Below are 26788 nucleotides of genomic sequence, written 5' to 3' on the forward strand. Positions count from 1 at the left end.
TATTAACCAACGCATGCCAAGAATACCAATAGAGGGAAGCTTGATATACTGTTAAATTAAATAACAAGATGTGCCACAATTTGGACTTACATGGGAAGCCAAAATTTGAGCCTTCACATTTGTGAACATCTGCAACAAAAATAATTAAGTCAATATGCTTGTTTATATTGAAGAAATTACAAGACTCAGATATGGTGGAAGGATGTATAAGAAGAATGCTCCATAGAATATTAGATGGATGAGTTAGACATGTTATTGTGTCGTACAAGTAATAAAAACAAAGGAAGTATCACCGATATTAACATCAACCTTATAATAAATTTTTTTATGCTTTCTAGTGGTAATTCTTCCAATACCATGAAAATCCTTATGTGGTGCAAGTGTATGTGCTACTGTACTACTCAGTATTAGAAGATACAAATTTACTTCTTGTCAGTGTCAGATAGTTAGAATTTGGTTAGGAGTTAATTTCCCTTCTCAACTGTTTATCCCTACATCACAATACTCAATGTGTGATGACAGTTAGCTGTTAGGAGTTAGTTTTCCTTCCCTGCTATATATATCTACATGTGTGTGGTAATCATTCTTCTGTTCTTGTAATAAAATCAAGTTTCACTTCTCTGAAACTCCTTGAACGTTAATAGGCAGCAAATAAAATACTGATATTATGAAATGATACGTATATTCAACATGGAACAGCCAACAATGCGGAAATCATTTGGAAACCTACATTTCCGGATTAAAACAGAATGCCTCTTATAAAATTCATGCATTGTCATGTTCTGTTCAAGCATCCAAGAAAATTGAATATCTTAAAACCAATGTTAAAATAACAGGCCACAAGCTTTAATATCTATTTCAGCACCTAGTTTTTGAAACAATCATTTAAAAAACTGTGAAGACATTAAGTGTTCTGACTAGCATGAACAACCATGCAAATTTATATCTTCTGAAACAGTGTGAATAAAGAACATTCAAGTGAATTATGTAGCAATCAGATAATCAAATAATCACCTCTTCACTGATCAGCATCATGCTCAGAATTGCACGGCTAAGAGTCCACTGATTGCCACGGTCTTCAAATATAACAACTTCAAATAGAGTTCTCAATATCTAAGGAAAATTTTAAAACGTTTGAAAGATTAAGACATACTTATATTAGAGAAAATATCAATAGAGTAAGCACATTGGTTCAAGCTATAGTAAAAAAAAAAGTAAGCTAAATACAAACATACTCTAGAGAAAAGCTCAGCACAGTCAGAAATGAGTCCAGATGCATTAAGAGCAGCGGGTGAGGTAGCCAACTCTCCAACAATGACATGGGTGAAATAAAACGTAGCCAAGTTGTCAATAGCATTGGTGCACTATATACAAAAGGAACATTAGAGTTAGTAATTACAAAAATACCATCGAAGTAAGAAATTGTCCTTAGTTATCAATGCATGAGCATATGCAAATGTTATTTAGATTATAAACCAAACTTGTATTTAATACCAGTAAATAACATAAATTGAATTATATTGGGGAATCAACGTCCACCTTTTTTACCTTGGGTAATTATTTTGGTATGTAAAACAGGGGAAAAAAGGAACATGATGGAGTGGTGTGGTTAGATGTAGTTATTGATGAATATAGGCCATGGAGATGTTTTATGTGGGAGTCTGGTTTAAAGTTTATTTATATACCATGACATTGCATATAAATCCACTATAACCAGATATCATTGTTTAATTACTTTTTGGTCATATGTATGTAACACTTTTAAGCACCTCTGGTACCACTATTATATAATATAATATCTTTCTCTGCTGAGCCGAAAAAAAATTAATTGAATTATCACAACTAAAAATGTGCCGAGCTTTTACAGACCTGTGATGATATTTTCTCACTCAAATCTTTTAGTCCTGATTCAAGAGATCCAACAACAAGCATAAATGTAGTTTTATCCAAACTCAAAACAAATGACAAATGACAACTGAAGAGAGAATCCAAGAATGCAAAGTAAGCTGCTGCAACCTGGAAAACAGACCACAAGAAAACAATAAGTTTGTATTGATATTTTCAAAATCACCAGAAGCTATAGATTCAATACGCAGTGATCAGGACATAACATCAGAAAGAACTCTATCAATGACTGTACTTTTTAAGTCAAACTCAGCCGTCATTAATTTTTAGTTCTTTTAGCTATATTCCAGAAACAAAACTGTAAACATCAGGACTGAGCAACCTGTGTTAACAAGGAAAAAAAGCACAAACCAAACAAAAATATACATTTAAAAGATTGATCAAACACTTATATACAAATTAATTAATATCAGTTTAAGAAAACAAGCAAACCAAAGAGTAATTCAAATTTGTTTGCATAATCATTACCAAAATAATTAAAAATTAAACTCTCGCGTAGACAAAAGGAAATATTAGATGTAAGGTTTACCAACTATGTAAGCCTAATAAATTTTACAGATATATAATAATTACAACACACAAGTTGGATTAACCAGAGGAAAGCACTTCTATCGTTAACCAACATATTAGAGAACATAGAGTAAATGTAGAGTAGTACCTTCCGAAATGCAAATATATCAGCCAAAGGAATTGATAATATCATCTTAACAATGATATCAAGAGCATCAACAAGCGCTCTATCACCATAAAGTTCAAAAATACCAAAGTTCACAAAGCTCCCAGATATTGCTGCCAGAGAAAGGAAAATAACATAATAAACCCATTGGGAATGTAAATATATGATGATACTATTACATAATATGTTCACTTAATATTTTTTTGCTTCACAGACCAATAAGACAATACAGAAGTAATAATCAATTATTGTGAAACCAACCTCTAAAATAATTAAAAAAAAGTAAGAATTTATACTTTCACTTCTATCACCTTTAACAATTCAAACATACTTACAAATAAATTTCATACTGCCAATATAAAACTACACATAAAGTGTGATAAAATTAATAATAGGGGTAATTAAACAATCATTTAACCGAGAGAAACTTGAAAAAATATTACATTTAGAATGTAATAGGATAGTAGAGAAAGGCAGCTTGGAAGCTGGTGGCACTAAAATGTATTTTTCACATGTGGCATTTAATCAAATGACAAATGTTACCTAGATCTAAACCTAAATTACTTCATGCTCCCAATAGAGAAGTCCCTTCCACTACATCCTACATGCCAACAGAAAATACGATAGACAGTCAGCTATATTAAGATTCCAGAATAGAAGCGTACCACGTGTAAGAATTATCAAACAAATTGATATCCCCTTGTATTTGGAAGTGTACATGTCTGCTTTGTTAGGGAGTGGTAAAATCCTCGATCCATAAGCAACAATCAATTTACTAACTTCTCGGAAAAGTAGTATCCCGTTGGGAGAAGAATATTCAAAATTCAATCGCTGGGACTTGTTCAGTACTAGTTCAGACATGAATTTCAATAGTGGAGTTGTTACCTGCATCGTATTTTTTAAATCAAGCATCCCTTTGATGTGACAATGATAAGTTTCTCTATTAAGTAGTGGAGGTGAATATGTAACATTGATCGGAAGATGTACATTATAAACTAGATATTAATTATATATAATACCTTATTTTCAGCAACATAGCAAGACAACCATTACTGTCAAATTTTTAGACAGTTTGAAACAAAAAGTCACAGGTCTTAGCTCTCAAGCATACATACAATTTCAATATCGAAAATACAATACAATACAATATATAGCTTAGCTTTAAAGTAAAAAGCATCAATTTAAAAAATATAAAAGAATCACTATCAATGAAAGTATATGTCAGAAAGATTTAAAGCAAAAAAATAATTCCAAAATTAGAAAGAAAAATGTGAAACTAGTTTGCTAAAGCTAAGATTTGAAAGGAAAACACGTTGACTCAAATCATGTCTCCCACTCTAAGAAACTAGCTTTTTATTGTGATAAATTTATTAGTTTTAAATGGACAATTGTTGATTCTTTTCTTTCTTATTTTCCTTTTTCTTTGCCTTTCCTAGTTTACCACTCCTACATAGGGGAGTTCATTGGGTGAGGTTACCCGATGACCCAATCCAACCCAATTAGATTGGGTTGGGTTTAATTTATGATTGAGTCAAACCCGACTCAACCCAAACTGATCCACTCTTAAATGGGTTGGGTGACAGTTTTAGTATAGGTGACCTGAGACCCACTCTTATACTTATCTCACACACCCACTCATAGATAGTATAACCTTAGACAAACCTAACTCTCGTGGCGGTGGTAAATCTTCTTCAGTTTCGTCTCCATCATTCACATCTAGTGTTCACCTTCACTGCATCTCAACCCTAACATTAGACAAACAAACCTAAACACTCTCGTGGCAATGTGTCTTCTTTGTATCAACACTAGCATTCTCGACTTGTTGTTCAATTGCGTCATTCACCTTTGTCACATCTCAACCTTGACATTAGACAAACAAACCTAAACAATGTTGTTGTGTATCTCCTTCGTATCAACCCTAGCCTTCACACCACTGTCATTGTCTTTCACCATTCGCCTTTGTTATTTGTCATCCCTCTCACCTCTGTTGTTTGCCTTCACATCAATTGCCTCCAGTGTTTGTCTATGTCATTTGCCTTTGCCGCCTCTTCTCTAACACAACCTTGTCTTCGACCTTGGTTTCAAGTGAAATGTTTTGCATTTTAATTTTCCATTCTTTTAAATGAAAACATCATCTCCTTATAGCCTTGCTTATAATTTGCAAAAGCAAAAGCTCTTCGTTGAAGACAAAAAGCACACCAAGAGCATGTCACGAGATTGTACTGTTTTTTTGCACTTCATTGGGGTGGATGCATAACAAAGCAGACGAAGGAAGTGGAAGCTTGTTGTCTATGTGGAATAAAGAAGGCTTTGAATACAAAAATCATTTGATGGGAACAGGCTTTATTATCATCTTTGGCCATTACATAAAATCATCCTCTAGGTGTGTGGTGGTAAACGTCTACTCTCCATGCACGCTGAATGGTAAAAAGAGTTTGTGGGAGGACCTTACTAAAGTAAAAATGGCTCGCCATGAACCAACTTGGTGCTTTTGTGGGGATTTCAACGCGGAAAGAAGCAGAAGTGAAAGGAAAGGCGTTAGAGGTAGGGGAGAGCAAACAAGTGAGTTAATTGGCTTTAATAGTTTCATTGACTCCATCTTTCTACTAGAGTTACCTCTAGTAGGTAAGAAGTTTCCGTGGTTTAAACTTGACGGAACAACAAAGAGTAGAATTAATAGAGTGTTTGTAAATGAAGAGTGGTTGCAGCTTTGGCCCATGAGTAAGTAATATGTTTTAAGAAGGGAAGTGACAGACCACTGTGCTATGGTGGTTAAGTTTGTAGAGAAAGACTGGGGTCCCAAACCCTTCAAAACCATTGATGCTTGGTTCCAGGAGAGAGGTTTCAACAGGATGGGGCAAGACAAATGGCGGTCCTACTCGGTACAGGGGTATGGCTTGACGAAGATTAAAGAAAAGCTAAAACTCCTCAAATCAGATCTGAAGTCTTGGAACAGGGATGTTTTTGGCAACCTTGACTCTACCAAGAGGAGGATATTACAGGATGTGGAGGCTCTAGATTGCCAAGATTGCTCGGGGGGTTTAGTGGAAAACGATAGATTGAAAAGATTGGAGTTGGTTAGTCGCCTGAAAGAGAATGATAAGAAAATTGAATGTCTCAGTTGCCAGAAGGCGAGAGCTAACTGGTTCAAGAATGGTAATTCCTGTACTAGGTTCTTTCATTCCTCCTTGAGATGGAGAAGGCTCAGAAACAAAGTGAAGGGTGTCCAGGTAGGGGGGACCATTGGTGTTAGGAACCAAGCACTGTCCGTTCAGAAGCAAAGAAGCTTTTCGAAGCTAGATTCAAAGCAACGAAAGATTTAGGGGTAAGACTGGATGAAGTTGAATTCAAGTCGCTATCTCCAACTGATAACGGGGTCTCCTAGCATTTTTCTCTGAGAAAGAGATTAGGGATGCAGTGTGGCAGTGTGAAGGTACAAAAAGTCCGAGCCCAGATGGTTATAACTTCAACTTCATCAAAAAGAATTGGGAGTTGCTAAAAGAAGATTTTGTGGCAGCACTGTCCCTGTTTCATGAGATGGGAAGTATCCCGAAAGGCTATAACGCCTCTTTCATAGCTTTGGTTCCTAAAGTTAGGGACCCATCCAAGCTCGAGCAATATAGACCCATTTCATTACTTGGAGCTATGTACAAGATTATTTCGAAGGTTTTAGCTAGTAGAATGAAGAAGGTGTTGCCCTCTTTGATAAATGAATGTCAATCAGCCTTTGTGAAAGGAAGAGAGATCTTAGACAATGTTCTTATGGCCAATGAAATTGTTGAGGATTTAAGGAGAAGTGGGAGAAGAGGGTTGTGCCTGAAGGTGGACTTTGAAAAAGCATATGACTCGGTTAGATGGGCGTTCTTATATGATATGCTATCCAGGATGGGGTTTCACAACCTCTGGATCGCATGGATTAAAGGATGTCTGGAATCCGTGTTTGTGTTAGTCAATGGGAGCCCTACGGAGGAATTCAAGTCGACTAGAGGGTTAAGGCAAGGAGACCCACTTGCACCCTTCCTTTTCCTAGTTGTTGCTGAAGGCGTTGTTGGGATATTTAGAAGTGCTAGCAAAACCACTTTGTTGACGGGCCTCAAGTTTGGAAGGAAGGTGATTGAGGTGTGCATCCTCCAGTTTGCGGATGACACTATTTTTCTATGTGAAGACTCCTTCAACAACGTGGTAACCTTGAAGGCCATCATCCTAAGGGGGTTTGAATTAGCCTCAGGGTTGAAGATCAACTTCCATAAGTCAAAGCTTGCAGGCATCAATGTTCAAAGTAGTGATGTAGCATGTTATACAAAGACGTTGAACTGCAAACAAATGGGAGTACCGTTTAAATATCTAGGTCTTGAAGTGGGAGGTAACCCAGGAAGAAGCAATTATGGGATCCGGTCGTTAACAAGTTAAAAGCAAAGTTCAGTGTGTGGAAAGAGAGATTTTTATCCATGGCAGGGAGAATTTGTCTTATCAACTTTGTCATATCTCTCCCTTTTCAAAGCCCCTAACTCAGTCTGTAAGAGGATTACCTCTATCCAAAGGAGATTCTTGTGGGGTTGGGGGAAAGAAAGCAAGCCAATTTGCTGGGTTAGTTGGGAAGATGTGTGCAAACCTAAAGAGGAGGGAGAATTGGGTTTAAGAGAAATACGAAAGTTAAACCATGCTCTCCTAGCTAAATGGAGATGGCGTTGTATCTCTCAAGAGGAGGGAAGGTGGAAGGAGTTATTGGACTCAAAGTATGGGTTGGAGCTTGGAAGCGTCCATACACTGGTCAAACTCCAATCTTGGTGATGAAAATATCTCTATAAAGTGTGCAAGGAGGGAGGAGGAAAAGGATGGCTTCAAGAACAACTAAGCTGGAAACTAGGGTGTGGAGACAAAGTAAAGTTCTGGGAGGCGGTGTGGGTTGGGAGCTCTGATCTCAAATCCTTGTTTCCTAGACTGTTCTCTTTATCCTTAAACCAGGGGCAAACAGTGGGTGAAGTTGGCGTGCCAGATTTGAATGGGAATTTTCACTGGAAGCAAACCTCTTTACACTGCTATCAGGGGCACTAACGAGAAGGAATGACATGGATGTGCAGGTGTGGGGGAAGGAAGAACCAGACCTTTTTTCTATGAATTCTGCTTATGAGTGCCTTGCCAAGCAGTCTCGTGGAACCCAATCCGATGTGTTTAATCTCCTTTGGAAGACTAAGGCATTCCCAAATGTGATCGTGACAGCTTGGAGTGTACTGCTGGATAGAATCCCAACAAGGGTGAGTTTGAGTAGGAAAGGGGTGATGATGGAATCTACGATATGTGCAATGTGTCAGCTTAAGGAGGAGTCTTGTCAACATATCTTCTTGGAGTGTAAATTCGCACAATGGGTATGGTCTTTGTGCTTCAAATGGATAGGTATCTCTTTTATTCAACAAAATGATTTAAATTTTCATTTTATGAGTTTTTATCTGAGCAATGCTAACAAGAAGCAAAACCTGGTATGGAAAGGTGTTTGGGCATCTGTTATTAGGTGTATCTGGGACCAAAGGAACCTGATTGTATTCAAAACAGGGTTAGTAGATGCGGAGGAGGTGTTTCAGAAGGCTACACTCAAATCCTAGCTTTGAATGAAGCACAAGGTGCATTCCTTTACTTATTCTTTCGTACACTGGATTCTTAATCCAATGCTTTGCATTAGAAGTTATAAGTAGGACTTTCAGGAGCCAAGAGTTTTAAGACTACAGCCTATATTGGATTTATAGTTGCTTGGAGGTGTTGGTGGCAAGTAGGAAGTTGGTTTCTGATAAAAGTGACCTTAAAGGAGCAAACAGGGGGAAGCCAAAGTCCAAAAAGGAGCGAATGGAAGATGCTGCATTGAAGTGTTTAATTCTGTGACAAGAGCTACAATCGTGCCACTGCATGCTAGGTAGAAGGAATGTCAACGAGGTGGTGGAGATAACCAATATTTTTATGTATTTTGATGGTTTTGTAGTTGCAGTTTGCATTGCTTATAGCATTCCAATAAGAGCACGGTGCTAGCTGGAATAGGATGTCTAGCTTATGCAACAAACATTATCTATCTATTGCTTCTGGGGTGTTTGTTCATCTCTTTACTCTTGGAGATTCTTAATGTGGTTTGGTTTATGTAAAAGGGTTGGGATACCCCTTTTGTATCCCTCTTAATTTAATTTAATTTTTTGCTGATAAAAAAAAATAAAAATTGGGTGGATGTGGTGGTTGCGTGATAACAGTGTTGATTTGTAATTTTCTTTTGTTGATTATTACTAATTAGTCTAATATACCAAGGTCTACCACTGGTATGGGAAGTCTTATGCTACCAGTAACATCCTCTGAAGGTCCTACTCAAACTACACCATTTGAAGCTCAATCACTATCAATGCTAGAGGTTACTTCTTTTCATAGGACTAAAGCCCATTCAATCTACTCTCACCTATGTTTCCAATAACCTTCACAAGTAATAAAACCACCAAAACCAATTTTCTACCATCTTATCCTCAATATGTGTCACACCTGTATCTACTCATACATATAATCAATCATGATCATGTATTTTCTTGTCTAGCCACACTTCCATCTTAATATTGTTATTTTACTAGTTAATTTTTCCAAGTATTGCCATTAAGATTCACCATCATAGAGTATTGTCTGTCGAATAGCATAGCAAAAATAATTATTCCTTCAATTTCAAAGCAAAATTAGAATATACAATTCTTCCTTCAATTGTATACAAAAAAACATTTAAATGGAAAGAATGAAGCTGACCTCTGGAATATCAGCATAATGTGTAATGCCTTTCAAAAGAAGAGGCATGTGGGCAGGATAAAGCCAATCAAAAAGGAACCCATATGTTCTACGACTGTTAACAAGCAATTAAGCACAATCAAAATACACTAACATTGTTAACAAATAACAAGTCCTTTGTTAACATAACAAAGTTTCGATGTTTTGATTACGAACCTATTAGTAGCCATTGCTATTCCACGAAGGTCCCGCATCAACCCAATGAATGCAAATTTTACACCATCTGATTGGAACAAAGCATCAGGAGTTGATTCCAATGTATCCAAAACCTTAGAATTTAAAAACAAAAAATAATGAATCAATTAGAATGTTTAATAATCAGTAGGACCTATCTATAATAATTAAATATTGACAATACTTTATGGTAAATTGTATAACATGTTAGGCCCAATTTAATTGAGGTCTGACAAGCATCACTTGTCACAAAAGAATCTCATGAAGACATGACCTTCTTAACTAGATAATCAACTATGGTTGAAAGGACTAACTAGACAATGTGGAGTTTAAGGATTTAATTGAATTGTAAGTATTTATCCACAAATGTCAACATCTTTTTCAATACGAGGTTCCTAAATCTTTTTGGGGAGAAGATGATCTTACTCCATATTATCTAACTAATTGACTACCTTCTACAGTTCTAGCCTCAAAATGTTTTATGGAGGTTATGTCTTCTTTCTATCCTAATGTGACTACATCAAATAAACTTGATCCTAGAGCCTTAAAATGTGTCTTTGTAGGATACTTACCAACACAAAAGGGATATAAATGCTATCACCCAACATCCAAAAACGATACTTAGCAACAAAGTTACTTTCACCCAGATCATCTTCAAGGGGAGACTATAATAAAGGAAGATGACTCTCCTTTGCTGCCTCTTAGTTTTATACTTGGACAAGAAAAAAAGTAGATTCTGAGAAAGAAGTTCAATCCACTAAATCCACTCAAGATGGGGATGATGTAAGATTTGAGAAAAAACTTGTTATATAAGGAAGACAAAGGCCATTCCAAAATATGCCATTGTGCATGAATCCAATCCAACATTACATGAGGAAAGTGTTTTTCTTAATCTTGTAATCACTAGTGAATCAATCTTTGATTTCTCAATTGCACAAGAACCTGAATCTAGTTTGACACCAACCTACAAGGATCTAGACATTCCAATTGCCCCTAGAAAGAGACTAAAAAATGTACCACCAAGCCACAATACACTTCTCACTCATTCATAAAGCCTTCCTTATGGCCAAACATTACTACAACACCTACATCTCTATCCGAGACATTGAATGACATAAAACAAAAACAGATTCCGTGTTGAAATAGAGTCCAAGGGATTTGTGAACTACTATGGCTGAAAATCATCTTGGAAGAGAAAAGTGCAACATGATAGCACCAAACAAATTGAAATTGATCGGCATTTTATCAAAGGAAAATTAGATAGTGGTCAAATCTATATTCCGCATGTGTCCTCTTAAGACAACCTTGCGGGCCTTGTGACAAATGGAAAATGCATATTCACTAGCTAGATGGGGTGTGTCAACAATCATATTTTATCATTCCATATTTGGCATATTATAATTAAAGTTTATAATGTAAATATCCATGAATCATAGGGATCTGATTACATTAAGTGTTATCATTATATTTCCAGAATTAGTTCCCCAATCTTGTATATATATTTGATGTATTCTACCCTAATATTATGAGAGGCATTAATTGTCATTAGTCTTGTTAGATTCTTGTTGGATGGGCCTAGTAATCTTAGGTCCATACTATAAATAGGCATTTGTTGACTTTTGTGATAAGTTTTAACTCATTTGATATAGAAACTCTATTCTTTGTGAGAAAAGTTCTCTCTATGTTCTTGTAAAGAAATTTTGATTCTTGGCTTGAGTTAGTATACACTCTCAGTACCTATTTCTATTACAAGGACTCTAAAGAAAAATCTACCTTCCAAGTATATGCTTGCTACAAATACTGTGCAAGACCAATTCTTAAAGATCATTATGTCGGAATAATTGTTGCCATTATGGGTCAGTGGCAATTTAAAGCTACCAACCTGTGAGAAAGGTTCCATCATAGATTTAAATTTGAGGGGGCTATCTTCCAAGAATAACAACATGCCAATAGTATAGTACAGGGTTGTTCTGCTGCTGAAACATTCCCAATTTTCAATGAAAGGGAATAGATCCCTCTGAAAAAAAAAACAAGAAAAATTTGGCCTTAGAAATCAGCTGATTCAAACAAGTAAGCATATATACAGAATCAAAATATCAAGTCAATTACTCCAGACTATTAGGCTGGTTCCGTTTTGCCCTTGGATTTTAAAAATATTACAGATTTGATTTTCAGCTTCTACAAATTGTGCAGTTAAATCCTAGACAACACTGGATACAAAACTAGGCAAAAATACATACTTTCAAGCTAGTTTCCTCGTAAGATACACAGGAGTTGCACAATTTAAATGTACCAATAAGCACATTTGATTTTTCTATGTTACTTTTGTATCTGTTTTGGAGAAAATAAAAACTTCACCTATTTCACCTTTTTATACTCAATTACACACACACATAAAAGGTGGGTTCTAAGTTGAAATTAAGTAAAAATGTGTCTTATGAAATAATAGTGATCCAATCAACTTACAAGTGAACAGTTTCTTCATAGCCTATTAGTATAAATATTAAATAGTTAGCTTACAGATTATGCAGTTATATCACAATCTTTCACATACTCGCGCATTATATTTCATGCTTTGTTTACATAGTTAAATAGGAATAGGAATTTGAGTGCAGATATAAATATATGTTAGCTCTATTTTATAATGTATTTTGTAATACATTATGATAGACAAAATCATAGTCAGAGTTTGTATTCTATCCTTTTCTTTTTCCTAACATAACTATATAATTTCAAACAGTATATAGGACAAAAGCAAAAGGGCAACAAGGAGGTCAAACGTGCATCTCATCCTTATTGGTTAAGAGGCAACTCACATTCTTGTTTGAAATCATGTGTTTAACACTATCCAGTTTAAGAAGCAGTTTTCCTGACATGTAACTGCAAAAACGAAATCCTCATTACAGCAATCAAAATATATAATTATAAATAATGAAGACTTCAAGTATTTGAGACGGAACCAAACTAACCCAGATGTCATTTCCAGAAAGAGATTTAAGGTATGATCGATAACCTCTTTGCACTGCACATAGAAACTCTCATTCTGTGAGCTCAGTAATAACAGCAATGCAAGGATTATGTTGAAAATTCGTCATTACCTTTGTGTAGCATTTAAGGTTAGTAATCATCTTTCCCACAATAACATTTAGTAGTAGTAGATTATCATGGAGTCCAAGAAGTTCAGATAGCCGGGTATATAACTGCTCCAATTACAGTCAAGAAAAATTACAGACTTAACCTTAATAATATTTAAAAATTCAAACGAAAATAGCTACCAATTTTCTACCTTGGATGAAAAAACAGTCTGGTGACCAGAACAACACTTTCTAAAATGTTGAAAGAAAGTTAGTATAGCACGATCAAGTCTTTGCTTGCTCACATCTCCATATCTCTGAATTTAATAAGTAGTCTTTAGTGCATTCAACAAGGATGGCTATTTAAAATAAAACACAACTACAACCTCATGCTAGCATCAACACACAAAAGACACAGGAAAGAATCTTAATGTCCACGACTAAGAAGCAGGTAACTGTGGTATAAATCATATTCTTAACCTAGAACCTTAGTAATCAAGGGCAAAAATATCAAAACAAAATGTATCAGATTGACAGATTTCACCAAATAGCTCTACCCTTAACATTTATGATATTTTTTCAAACTACAAGGGCAGAGGAAAACCTCAGAAAAATTTAGAAGATATCATCAAAAAGGATTGTGATAGCACTTGTTAAAAGAGAGATAACAGAAACACAATTAGGCTAAAATCGTGTTTCTAAATGACACTGCACAGCTGGCTTACATGATGATCAAATCCTATTAAATCAGTTATACGTACTAAGCAGATTTCCTATAGAGTTTCCTCTGGAGGCACCAGAGTCTGCCAGGGTAGTGAAGAGCTGGCAGAGAGAGATATTGTGTTAGGTGGTGTTTCTGGTATTGTACGAAATCTTAAATGACAAACCAGAACCAGCCAAATAAATGCAAAGATGATGTCAAAGTTTATAAATACTCAAACATTGAACAAAAAATAATAAGAAAAAAATTTATCCATAGCAGACCATGCAGACGTTTTAATATTATAAGATATAACAATCTTATCCTCAAATTGATACAAAAAGGGTACCTTACTGTGAAACCCACTATCAGAAATATTAAGCAACTGCACCACACATGCTGAAATCTCCGCATCAAGTGTCTCATGTGATTCTTCACTGCTGTATAGAAATAAAAGACAACTTAACACTTTACTGTGAAGAAGTTCTTATTTTCCTTCACTGGTTAAAGCAACTACCTGCAACTAGAAATCTGCTTTGTTCTGAGAATTGCAGCAACTATGTGTGTGAACCAAGCAAGTTTGGATTCGGTTATAGAGAGTTCAAAACTATCAACTTGGCTTTGAAGATTTGCTTCCTTCTACACAAAAATATATAAAACCAAATCAGAATATTATATAAAAACAGTTAACAAAGCTTAATCACTTCATGAAGAACTACTAAAAGTACCATATAGCTTTTCATGATGGGCTCCACTATCTTCATCAGATACGAACTGCAACTTTCATACTGAAATTTAATGAATCAATACAGATGCTAAAAATGTAGATAATTAATAACACTTAAAAACATTCACTCCAATATAACAAGTAAAACTTCATATAATTTTAGAAGCATGAAAAAGCAAGAACCTGGAATCTACAGAGGAAAGGAAAAAATTCAAGCTGATCTTGGAGCACTTCAACATTGTCTAGAGGATTTTCACCAAGTTCATCTGATAGTTCAGACTGGAAAAAAATGGATGATTTGAAGTTAAAATGTGGAATAAATATTTCCCTTTAGAACTGAAAAGTTTCTCTGTTGTTGCGAATTGTGCGTTTAATCACATATGTACATCTAGTATTTATAATCATTCAAAGTATAATATAGGGAAACCTAATAATGGAGAATATCATTAATTATCAAATGTACATATTTTCCCAATTAGAGAAGATTAAATCATATCTTTTACACTCCCCTTCGTGCATATCATATTAGTCAAGCATGTTATAGGTGAGGTGAATCCAAAAACTCTTCAGGGATAGTGAGACCGCGGTGGAGAAAGACAGTCGGTGGGAAAAAAATAAGAAAAAAAGGGGAAAGGAAGACCTAGTTTTCTCATACAGTAGAGTTTCCCTGTCTTCATGAATTGTGTTTAATCACACATGTGAACCCTTTATTTATAACATTCAAAGTACAATATAGGGAAACCTAGTAAAGGCTAATAATGGACAACATCCCTAATTATCAGCTGTACATATTTCTCTAACTACTAAGATCAAATAATATCTCTAACAACAACACTTTTATGCATGTATATACGGAGTGTTAAAGCAACTGACCTGCAATGAATCAAACCTTGATGATACAAACCCTTCTATAACTTTAGGGACATATTCATCTAACAGATTAGGTTTATCACCCTTGAGATACCGCACAGATGTCACTGATCTAGACCATAAATTTAGAAGATAGTAAACACTGCTTCCAGCCCACTGAAAGGAAACATATATGTATCAATAGAAGTTTCTTTTCATATTTAATAATATCCAGTCATTTATAGTGTATTTTCTGAAGATTACAAAAACACAACAAAAGAATAAAGAATGCTACTGAGGCTAAAAAAAGGCAGCAATCCTACCCCCAGAATACAAACCACTGCATCCAGTGATCAATATGAGGACCTATTACGTACATTCTAAGGAATTGACAAAACAAGATAGATAAAACATACAGAGACCCATTTTGTATTATTCAGCAATTTCTTATTAACTACTTTTATTTTTAAACTTCTGCCTATAATACCTTTTCCAGACCCTCTCATTACTTCCCTACCTGACATTACCCGCCGCTGCTGGAACAACCTCGTCTTCAAGGCTGAACTACGGAAATTGGTTTTGTATGGTGGAAATGTCTTCCCATATAGCCACTTTTGGACCTCCCACTAGTCATTGCACCAACACTAGTTGCATTGGCTCATCATGATGCTAAATATTCCTTTGATCTAAAATCTGGCTTGGAAAACAAACAGAAACTTGGCCCTGCAGTTCCTTTGGCAGCTCTTGCTCTACTGGATGAGTTCCAACTGTCAAATTCAACTTAGATGCATGGAAGATGGGATGTATCTGGGATGCTTTGGGAATAAGTAATAAGCCATGTTACCTTCTTGTTTTAGAACAACATATGGGTTGTAATATTGTGCTGATAGCTGTAACATGTTAGGCATATAAGTTTGTCTATAAGGGCAAATTTTTATTTTGAATGTTTGATTTGCTTGACACCAATATTTTGAACTCTTGAATGAAATCTTCCACACTACCAGCCTCTTTTACTGCTGCCAAACTCTCAAATATTGTGCTTCTCCTATTGCATTCAAATATCCTTAGTAATGTCGTTGCAAGATCTTCCCAAAAAGGGTTCTTGGATTTTTGTCGCCAGAATTTGAACCCATTGCCTACATTTCCTTCCATGCTAATGAAGGCTGGGAATAACTTTGCCGATCCTTTGACATTCCGAACTTCAAAAAAAAAAAAACCCTTTCTATCCAACATTCATTCCCTTCAAACATGGGCAACTCCACCCTTTGAACCCAAGGATGAAGTGATTCCTCCTCATTTTACTCAATCCATTACTATAAATGTCCTCTTCTTCTCTTTTCTCGTCACCATTGATTGATTATTCTCCTTCATATGACAGTTTCTTTCCTTGATTTCAAGAAGTTGTGTTATTTATGTAATGCCTGACATGCTTTTAAAGTCTACAATCTTCTCCCTTTGTTCACTGAGAAGTTCCTTTATTTCTCTCATGTTTGATATACTTTCTTTTACCAAAGTCATGTTTGTTCTCAAGTCTGCAATCTTCTTCCCCTATTCGCTGGCCCATTTCTCCAAAGCATGCACTCTACTTTCCATTATGCCATGCGATAGGTCGGAACAAACTTGTTACATACTCCCTAATGAAATGACAAAACAAGATAAAGAAAATGTAGAAAAAGACCCTTTAGTGTATTTTTTAACAATTATCTACTCAACACAAGCATCCGCACATAGAAGACATTTCATCCTTTCACAAAAGGCATTCCCTGACACAACTAACTATTATCCTTCTTATCTCAACACACCTTAAGATAACTCTCTCAAAGTCTCACCCCACCCCTGTATGTACTAGACATTGTATGAACTGACAAACTATTATGACTATAAAAGAAATGTCATGTACATAATAAATGAAATAGAGATGAGTTTTCCAACCAAACTCCAATAAATAAATTGTGATAACAATTAGGCAATTAGCATTCTTGTTGCATAATTAGGAGATAATTATTCCATAATTGGTGCAGATTCCGTTATTTCTATTTATTAGGACAAATTTGATTCTTCTAGCGATTTGATTTGATTTTATAGCTTTAATTACCTATTATTTCTTTCCTTAATTAGATTGTAAAAATAGTCATAAACCTATATTGTAATCACATTTGTAGATATTTTTTAGAAATACATTCAACCTTTTACTTTCAACTCCATAACAAAGGCGAGGACCACTCATTGGCGGCGCTAGTGATGCAAATGGTCAAAACCGAGACTGACAACCATAACGTGACCACCAACTGAGATGACCGCATCCACGAACACGAACACAAATCAATGACCGCGAATAGAGATAGGTGAGGCGACCACAAACAACGACCATGAACGAAAATCGGCAACGACAAACGAAGACAACCACAAATATGGCGTTGACGACCACTAACGTGACCTCAATGCGAACCCAAGTGCGAGGAAGGGGTGTGTTTGTTTGAACCCTAACAAGAGGAAAGCGATAGTTTTGGGTTTAAGAAAAGATATCCTTTGGACTCACCAACCCTGTTGCAGACTCTCGAGTTCAACCGAGTTGGCTTTTGATTCTACCGAGTTTGCTCCAAAAACCGAGTTTACTTCCTAGTTTACTCGGAAAGGGTGAATAGAAACGAAAACTCGGACGAGTTCACGAGTTAACTCGCAAGTTTGATAACCATGCCTACAACATTTTGAAAATGTTTCAAATTGCATTGTGGGGCTTAATTAAGAAACCCTACATAAAAGTTTAATCTCTAGTGTCAACGATGACATCTTCAAGCCACTAGCCACTATGCACCCTTCTTTAAATCATCAAGCTACAGGGTTAACTAAAACCAGTGAGGCTAAGGTCAAGGATTGTTGCTCAAAAGTTTTTTCAAGGTCAATAATTCTTCTTTAGCTTTGGCCACTACTTCTAAGATATACAAGAGGGAGCAAACCTCACCGTATAAGTCGATTTTGTGAGGATGAGTTAGGCTTAAACACACTTCCTCAAATAGTGTACAACTTACATAAAGTTGTATTTACATGTTATAATCTTTCCCTTTGAGATACACTTCAGTCATCTATATATATATATATATATATATATATATATATATATATATATATATATATATAGACACGCACACACCAATTATGCACTAATTCACTAATTTTTCAGCACATCTAAGTTAGGGTTAGCGAAACCTCAAGGAGCACAACCCAACCCTGTATCATGTGGCCAAACGCTCTTCAACTCGTTGCCACGCGTAAACTACCATCAACTCCTCAACAGGCGTGTGTGTTCCAGGCGCCTCCTCCTTGATGCCAGAATCACACTAGATCACCATTGTTTGTCTCGTTGATGTCTTTTGCCCATGTTAATGCCCTTGTCTTGGTTCGTTGCACCTAGTTCTCTCCCCTAATAACTTTCTTCTTTCTTCTCTCCTCATCAATGTTTGTGGCAAACGTTCTTTTATGCAGTGAAATAATATGAACAATTTCAACCTAATTTAGTAGTAGCTCTAGTTGTAGTACGATATGATGGGAAATGATTCCCATCATTCTACATAATACAATCAATACACAAATTATTTTTCTTTAATCTCATAACAAAGAAAATAAAGCAAAAAATCAAACTTTGTCCGCGGTTCACAATCCTCAGATCCCAAATCAAGAAACCAAACTTTCATACAAGCAAATTGATAGTGACTAGAGCATGACACATGACACTTACATGGAGGCCTTGGCCTCCAAAATTTCAGGGATTTGCCTCACAACAAAGAAATTGAGATTGCAGTCTGAACAGCAACAACGAACGATGCCAAAGACTTGACTATAAGTGAGAAAACATAGCAGGATAGTACCCACTCTGGTACTAAGTTGAAAACTAATATATTTTATTGGAAATGCTTCATTAAGCACTTGGCAGCATCTCTACAATCATTCATACTAAGTTCAATTCAATAGAAAAAGTCGGAAAATTTAACTCCATAGGCTCATGACAAGCCACCAAAAACGAATTTGTCTATATAAATATCCTAGCCATTAATCCAATTTGACCAGAAATTGTTTCCAACATATTTGACACAATTCCTGACATTTTAAGGAACAAGTTAAATAGTGGATGCATACCTTCCAAGAATGCAAAGATTTTAGAGTAAACTCTGCTACTAGGTGTATCCATTCACTATAGCCTTCAGCATTCACAAGTTCAGATAACTGCAGCATAAATCATGGTGGGAATGTGATAAGAAAAAGCCTTTATTAATCAAGACATACTAGTACAAATTGAATCCCAAGAACTCTAGGAAAACTTAATTGTGCAAATTCAAGTGAACAAAATTAAAGTGAGATTAGGATGTCAGCAGTCATGAAAAACCAGGTTGCAATAGTTCCTCTATACCTATTTATCTTGATCAGGAAAGGAAATAGAGATACAAAGGTAAAGCAACAAGGAAAATAATCAGACAACATCTAAATCTGGGAAGAGAAGATGCAACAAGAAACATGAACAAATTTGCAAAATGTGGGTGAAGAGTTTAGTACAGCACTTGAACCATAAACATAATTTATCCACAACATAAAAAAGCAAAGAAAAAAATCTCTTAATTATAAAAGCATTGTGTTTCAGTCTTAAAATTAAACATTTCTAGTTTTTTCAACATAAGTATAAAAGTAATCCCTAGTCAAAATAAGACCTTCATAAATAGAATAAATAATTTTAATATTATTTATGAAATAAGAATTTATAACAATTCCTACACAAGGGAGGAAGAGAGGTATGTGATACGATAAGTGGTGTGATAGAGAGAGATGGAGAAGAAATTGTTGCAAAAAATTGGTTTCAAGATTAACATTGCACAAAAGTTGAAAGGTAGGTATCACTGCATGACACATTAGCAATATAGAAGAAATCACCATGGTTATGATTCACAATGGCAGGCAGTATATGAATCTCAGTCAATTCATCATTATATAACTCATTGGTGTAAAAGGTAATTGAAATGGTTGTCAGTGACACCAAAACAGAATATTGGATAATTTGAGAAGGAGACAAGGTCAATATTTCTATTATAAAAGCAAGGGTCTATTGAAGAAAGGGATAGAGTATGCAGGCTGAAGAAATCCTTGTACAAACCCTAGTAGTCACCCCGTGATTGGTTTGGAAGACTTACTCAATCTATGTTTCATTAGGTACTGACAAAGCCAAGGTGAGATACCTTATTTATCAAGTATTCCTTAAAAGAAAAACTTACTCTTCTCCTGGTCTGTGTGGATGACATAATTATTGCAAAGGATGATGAACATGAGAAACTGATCTTGAAAGAGAAGACTTGTGACTCAGTTCAAGTAGAGGATTTTGGAAAATTGAATTACTTCCATGGGATAAAAGTTGCGTACTTGAAAAGGGCATCTTCATATTCCAAAGAAAAAATGTTCTAGATCTTCTCAAAGAAATAGGGAAAATTAATTGAAAGCCACTATAGCTCCTATAGAACAAAACACTAGAATTGGGAGTGATCAAGATAGCTTTGTTGTGAACAAGGGCCAATATTAAAGGCTTCTAGGGAAGCTCATTTACTTAGTCCACACTAGACCATACATAACTTATGTTGCAAGTGCGATCAATCACTTCATGAATCCAAGAGAGCAACACTTACTAGTTGTGAATAGAATCCTTCAATATTTGAAGGTAAATCCATGAAGAGGAGTGTTGTTATAGAAGGATGAAATTAAATATGGAGATGTATATTGTTGTAGACAATTAGATACTGATTAGAGATCCACCTCCATATATTTTCCATGTTCTTGGGTGGAAGCTTGGTGACTTCGAGAAGAAACAAAAATGTAGTTGCAAGTCTAGGGTAGAGATTGAATTTCAAGTGGTAGCACAAGTGATATTTAAATTGTTATGGTTGAAAAATATTTTGAATGATCTAAAAACGAGGTGTGAAGAACCTTTATTATAATAATAAATTGATTATTAGTATTACTCACAATCCAGTTCGGCGTGATAAGACAAAGCATATATAGATAGATTGAGTAGATTTGCATCAAGACTTCAACTAGGACATTTGTATACAAAGGGCCTTCCCCACAGAACAATTCCATGATCTTGCAAGCAAGCTAGGAATGATAGATAGTCATTCAGTAGCTTGAGGAAGGGTGTTGAATTATGAAATGATATTGTTGAACTACTAGTAGATCTAACTTATCATTATAATTGTAATTATGAGAATTAAGATGCTATATGATCATGTAGGAGATTTTGTACAAAACATGTTAGCGAAAAACAAAAGATGGAAGACACTACAGAAAACACAGATGAACACTCAACAAGAATTGTAGAAATAAAACTAATACTACATTCACATGTCGTCCACAAATATGATGAGGTGATGATACTTGAAAACAAAAATCACAACAGAGATTGAATGAGCATGTATATGGATCATGAAAAAACACAGAAACAACATTGCTCACCTGATAATTTAGTTTAAAGCGTCCAAGAAGTCGACAAAAGGCATGATAATTATCATGATCAGAAAGACCTGTTATACAAAGAATTTCATCAACAAAGATCTAAATATAATTTATATATTAAATCCTTATCTCACTAAGTGAGATTAGCTACATGGATCACATATCATTCCGCTCTAATATTTATGATAATTATCATGATCAGAAAGACCTATTATACAAAGAAATTCATCAACAAAAATCTATATAAAATTTATGTACAAAGGTGAGAATAGCTAAATGGATCACCCAACATTATTCAGCTCTAATATGTAAACATATTGAATGAAAATATAGCAGTAGTCTAAACCAATAGATAGGATTAGCAATGTCCAAGTCAGGTTAGCAGTAGTCTAAATTTATTATTAATGATATGTAGTAAGTTTGTAGGCTATATGTAGCACAATTCCTTTGATGAGTACGAGTATGCTCATTCAGAATCAATTCCACATTTTTTTCTATGATATACTGCTTTTTCTTTGTGGAATTTCTTGTTCAACATCTTCGGTGAAAGTTTGGTTTATCGTAGGACACACTAGACCAATTATTCTTGATTAGCTTTCACAGATACAGAGGATGAGCAAAAAAATGTCTGTTTTCATATATTTATTTCACACGTATCTGATATTTTTAAGGTCTCCATGATTTGATTTGGGTGAAGATTATGGCTGATTCTACTGAGGGATTTTTTTTTACTGATTATTAGTGTGTGTGCGTGCGTATTATAGACCTACAAAGCACAAATTCTTTTATTTTTTTTTCACGTATCTGACATAGATATTTTTGGATACTTCACCATTATAGGTTGGTGAAGTATCCAAGCTTTAAAAGCATTTATATCCAATAAAACTACAAGAAAAATAAGTATGTGAATATAAAAGCAAAAAATAATTATATCTTCATAATAACTATTAGGAAGTGGACTTTAAGTCTAACTCAACTTTATAAAATCAACTCATAAGGTGAGGTTTGCACCAATTTAACAGCTCAGAAGTGGACCATTAACTAATACACACATCAAGCTAAAAGCCAAGTAGCTGTAAATCAAACTTACCTATTCCAGTTTGCAGAATTTCTTTGGTGCCTTGCATCAAGTGTGACAGGAACTTCATTCGAGCAGTATCATTGGGAAATAATGATCGTCTAGTAGAAGCAAGACGCAACAAGCACTCCAAAGCCTACAGTCAATAACAACAAATAATGGGAAATCGCCAATATAAAGAAGTGAGGTTAGACACCTACAGTAATTTCTTTGCACACAGAATTTTTCCATTATAATAGAACTGTAGGAACAAAGGATCAGATGCAAATAAACCTTACAGAAGCTCACATGCATTTATGTTATAGATATAAAAGAAAAGGACGACAGTCAAATAGTATATTCATTTAAAATATGGTAATCAATTATTTATCACAAGTATCAAAATACATATAATAGGATAAATTGTATTTTATAAATCAAATTACGCAATGCCTCAAAATGTCAGTAAACTTGAACAATAAAATACATATATTAAGATAAGTCAACAAGATTTTAACAATAAACAAGACCTTAAATTAAACATATAGCAGTTCTATGTTAAGAGGTTAACAAACCATGACATAGTATTGAAAGCAGTAACAATTTAAGCTTATCACAATCAGAAGCAAAAGCTTTTTGGGAAGATAAAATAAACTCTATCAACAGGAAAGTTAAAGCAAAAGCATCTTATTAAAGCAAAGGGCTGATAGATTACATTACTTGGGTGGGGGAATAAAGGAAAAGGCATATGGAGAAAAATACACTTTACCACAAATTAGATACTTCTTGTGAAAGACAAGTTCATCGCATTAAAAAAAAATAATACAGACAGGTATAGCAAATCAAGCAGAAAATAAAATCTCATGCTGCATATAGTAAAAGTAGGGGGTGAAAATTGTCTAACAAGATTAGGAAATTTTATTTGATTGTCTTCCACCAAATACATTATCTGTGCACCTATTCAACATTTATCACAGAAAAAAAAATGAACAAGTAGCAAAAAAAGGAAAACACCACCCTTGCTTGTGTTAGACTCGCAAGGGCATACCGTAGAATCCTGAACCATTTTCCGTACTTAAATATAATCAGAATGTAAAGGTAGATTTTGCATTGTCTATACTCCATACTTGATAAGAACCCTTGCATAACAAGGGGGTAAGTATATAAAGTATAAAACTGATCATAGACATACACATAAAAGCTAAAGCTCTTTTGAGAGCTGATCCATGACAACAGGATTTACAATAACTCACATCTAGAAGTTCACAATTATATAAGACCACAAAGATCAATGTAAAAATAAATATTTACGCAGATGACATGACCCAGAATACATTCCCGCGAGAACATTGGCCCCAAATACCCAATTTAATTATATTAGAGATATACTGTAGATGTAGAATCCTACAAGTATAACTGTACCATTGGGCCTGTGCATTGTAGTAGTGGGCCTTCATATGGGCCTCCTATACATACATATATATATATATATGTCAATCAGGAGCCAGCTGGCTGGTTTTAGATAGAAGTTAGCTAGGTGTCACATCACATCAGCTGCAAATGGCAACTAATTGGGACTTCCTGTAACTATAAATACTATTCCTAATCATAAAAAGAAAGAAAGAATTTCCTCAGATTTTGCCTCTAATTTTGCATCCGGAATTCAGACAAATTACATTTTATCCCGTAAACATATGCAACAAAGAAAAATCCTATCCTGAGATCTCATAATATTCTCCCTATACACAAAACAAGACCCAAGTTAAATCAAACAAAATGCAGCACTCAAAAAAAAATAGTGTATCACAAGTTTTAAAGCACTGGCTCCATTGTCAAATGGAATAAACTAACATAAACAAACCTCTTTTGAAAACATTTGATTCAATGCATAATAATCAAAAAATATTTGCAGTGTAGATGAATCCTCTAGGGTAGGCTTCCATCCCGATGGAACCTGCATAACCAATGCCAATTCCAGGTCAAGAACTGCTGACTAGAGAAAAGAAAACAACTATCTACGTACACAGATTATACCTGAACAGTACCAATTTCATCTGAACTTTCATCATATGATGTCCCCATAAAATCAAACGACAAACAACTAAGAGAAAGCATAAGAGAAAGTTCCTGCAACTTGCTCCCAACTGAATTTTTCACAAAAACAAAGCACAATTACTCAATTCATAGCATGGCATCAGTTTAGAACTTTGAAAATGAATAAATGTATACAATCATATTCATAACAAAAATATGATATACCATCAGATTTTAACTGGAAGAGAGAAGTTAATGATATCTGGAATATCTGAAAAAGTGAGTGATCCCTGAAAGAGCTAGCTATCCTACGTTGACGAGCAGCAGGTAATCCAGCATTGTGCTGAAAATACACAATAAAATAAATAAAGGTAACAACAACAATATCAGCAATGAAGTTATAATCAAATATAATATTTAGTTGGTTACCTGATTAAAATTAAAATATACAATTCAATGTCTTGCAAGAGAATATATACACCCACGGTACAGAATTTATGGACTATTTTGTAGTATTAATAAATATCCGCTTAGCTATGAATCAACACCAACAAGAAGTCTACGCACCCAAAGAAATAAAATAAGGAAATAAAAATATTAAAAAAAACAGTGCTTCTGCAGTATCTAAGTTCAGTTTTTCTGCAGTAACTTAGTTCAGTGACAACATAGCACTACTCTTCAGAGGCATCAAGTCTGCTCTATACGCATTAACCCTTGCAAAGTGGTGGATAGGAATTAAAATGAGGACCAACTTCAGATACTGATTGGTACTAAAATATAACAATGCAATATGATGCTAATATTGACAACTCACGGTTTTGATATCCCATGTCAATCAGTCTACCAGATAGCAGCAGATCAAACAGCAGCAGCTAAACCAAACAAATAGTTCCTAATATGCATATATTATATATGCTCAAATGTGAAAATACAGAAACATTCATCATTAATACCTCAAAACTTCATACCTTAAAGACAACAAGCATTAACTTCAGGCAAAGCAGACTAACAAATCAACAACAAAAAAAGCATAACATAATAAAAGTTCAGTCCTAAGAAAGAAGTGTGAAAAAAAGGCTTTTAATGGTTAGAACAATAACACAGATACAGCAAGTGCACGGCTTTTTATAAGCAAGCTACTACTTCCTGTTGAAATAAGCATTGATTCTCACCTGATTTATCTCAGAAACTAGCTGATTCAATATCTTCAAACCTATAGCATAATGATGTTGTGCCTGCAAAAAGTATCAATTGGTCAGATTAAAATTCAAACCAATGATATCTGTAATACAAAGGAAGATCTATTAATATTAATAATTAGGGTAAAAACAGCATGTACGCAATCAAAACCTCAAACACCACATGCCAATAACAGAGAAACTGGTCAACATATCCAAAACTCGACATGATGGATTGTGGTGGTTAATAGAACTTGATTCCATCAACCAAAATCTTGTGTTATCCAATCCTACATCTAATTTCCGATATTCTCATACTCCCAATAAAATTAAAAATATTTGTTTAAGAATAATAATATAAAAAACTTTATAATTATTATAAATATTCATGTGGGTAGGACAACCAGTATGGGATACAAGACAATCACCCTAAACTTTTTCATCGGCGATTAGACCATTAAACTTCATTACAAGGACTCAACATATTACAGGACCTCATTTTTGTAATAAGAACACATTAAAGATGAGAAAAATAAGACATAAGGACAAAATATCCACATAAAGGAAACACTATATATGTATCAATCACCAAAATAAAATTAAGTATGCTCACATAATCACAAAGTAGCTATATGTAACAATTGTGGAATTATAAAACAATTTCACCGGAAACTAGAAATATCCACCACAAACCCCACAACAAACGATGAACAGAAATGAGGAGCAAGAAGGAGATTATTAGACACACGACAATTAACATGGTTTGACTAGAGTATGAAGGAGCTCTAATCTACATCTATGGGCAAAATCACTATGAAAAAGTTTTCCTTTTTCACACACGTTACAAAAAGAACTCCAAAGATTACAACTCAATTGCTACTCTCTTAATACAGTATATCTCTGCTCACATTGTAATCACATCACAACTCTTTTAACAACCAACAACCAAAGACATGTGTTACACAAGGCATGGATATAATCAACTTCCCAAGAATCACGTGTCTCACTTAACAAAATTTGTGAGCATGATTAGAGCTCATTTGAAATGGTAATTCAAGTCTATCAAGTTATTTGTGGTATATAATTTTATTTATTTGGTTTATATAATTTTTAAAACTTCATTTATT

General features: G+C 34.7%; 1 protein-coding gene across 3 annotated transcripts in view; it reads right to left on the minus strand.

Annotated features, from left to right (window-relative positions):
- The window catches only part of LOC137830478 (uncharacterized), a 32978-nt gene that overhangs the window by 1032 nt on the left and 5158 nt on the right, over positions 1–26788 (minus strand). For 2 of the 3 annotated variants that reach the window (XM_068637848.1, XM_068637849.1), the window contains 25 exons: positions 25656–25718; positions 24709–24826; positions 24484–24593; positions 24311–24403; positions 22483–22606; positions 21393–21460; positions 19041–19127; positions 14931–15083; positions 14241–14336; positions 14059–14118; positions 13848–13969; positions 13680–13770; positions 12843–12947; positions 12655–12756; positions 12526–12578; positions 12373–12436; positions 11439–11573; positions 9539–9651; positions 9344–9437; positions 3247–3466; positions 2564–2694; positions 1870–2016; positions 1236–1364; positions 1015–1113; positions 91–129 (listed from right to left, as the gene is read on the minus strand). In XM_068637848.1, coding sequence (XP_068493949.1) covers positions 91–129; positions 1015–1113; positions 1236–1364; positions 1870–2016; positions 2564–2694; positions 3247–3466; positions 9344–9437; positions 9539–9651; positions 11439–11573; positions 12373–12436; positions 12526–12578; positions 12655–12756; positions 12843–12947; positions 13680–13770; positions 13848–13969; positions 14059–14118; positions 14241–14336; positions 14931–15083; positions 19041–19127; positions 21393–21460; positions 22483–22606; positions 24311–24403; positions 24484–24593; positions 24709–24826; positions 25656–25718 — 2616 coding nt within the window. The remainder of the gene's footprint in view (positions 1–90; positions 130–1014; positions 1114–1235; positions 1365–1869; positions 2017–2563; positions 2695–3246; positions 3467–9343; positions 9438–9538; positions 9652–11438; positions 11574–12372; positions 12437–12525; positions 12579–12654; positions 12757–12842; positions 12948–13679; positions 13771–13847; positions 13970–14058; positions 14119–14240; positions 14337–14930; positions 15084–19040; positions 19128–21392; positions 21461–22482; positions 22607–24310; positions 24404–24483; positions 24594–24708; positions 24827–25655; positions 25719–26788) is intronic. The other variant, XM_068637850.1, reaches the window with a different exon arrangement.

Source organism: Phaseolus vulgaris, chromosome 7, assembly GCF_000499845.2.
Source record: "Phaseolus vulgaris cultivar G19833 chromosome 7, P. vulgaris v2.0, whole genome shotgun sequence".
In the NCBI taxonomy this organism is placed as follows: Eukaryota; Viridiplantae; Streptophyta; class Magnoliopsida; order Fabales; family Fabaceae; genus Phaseolus; species Phaseolus vulgaris.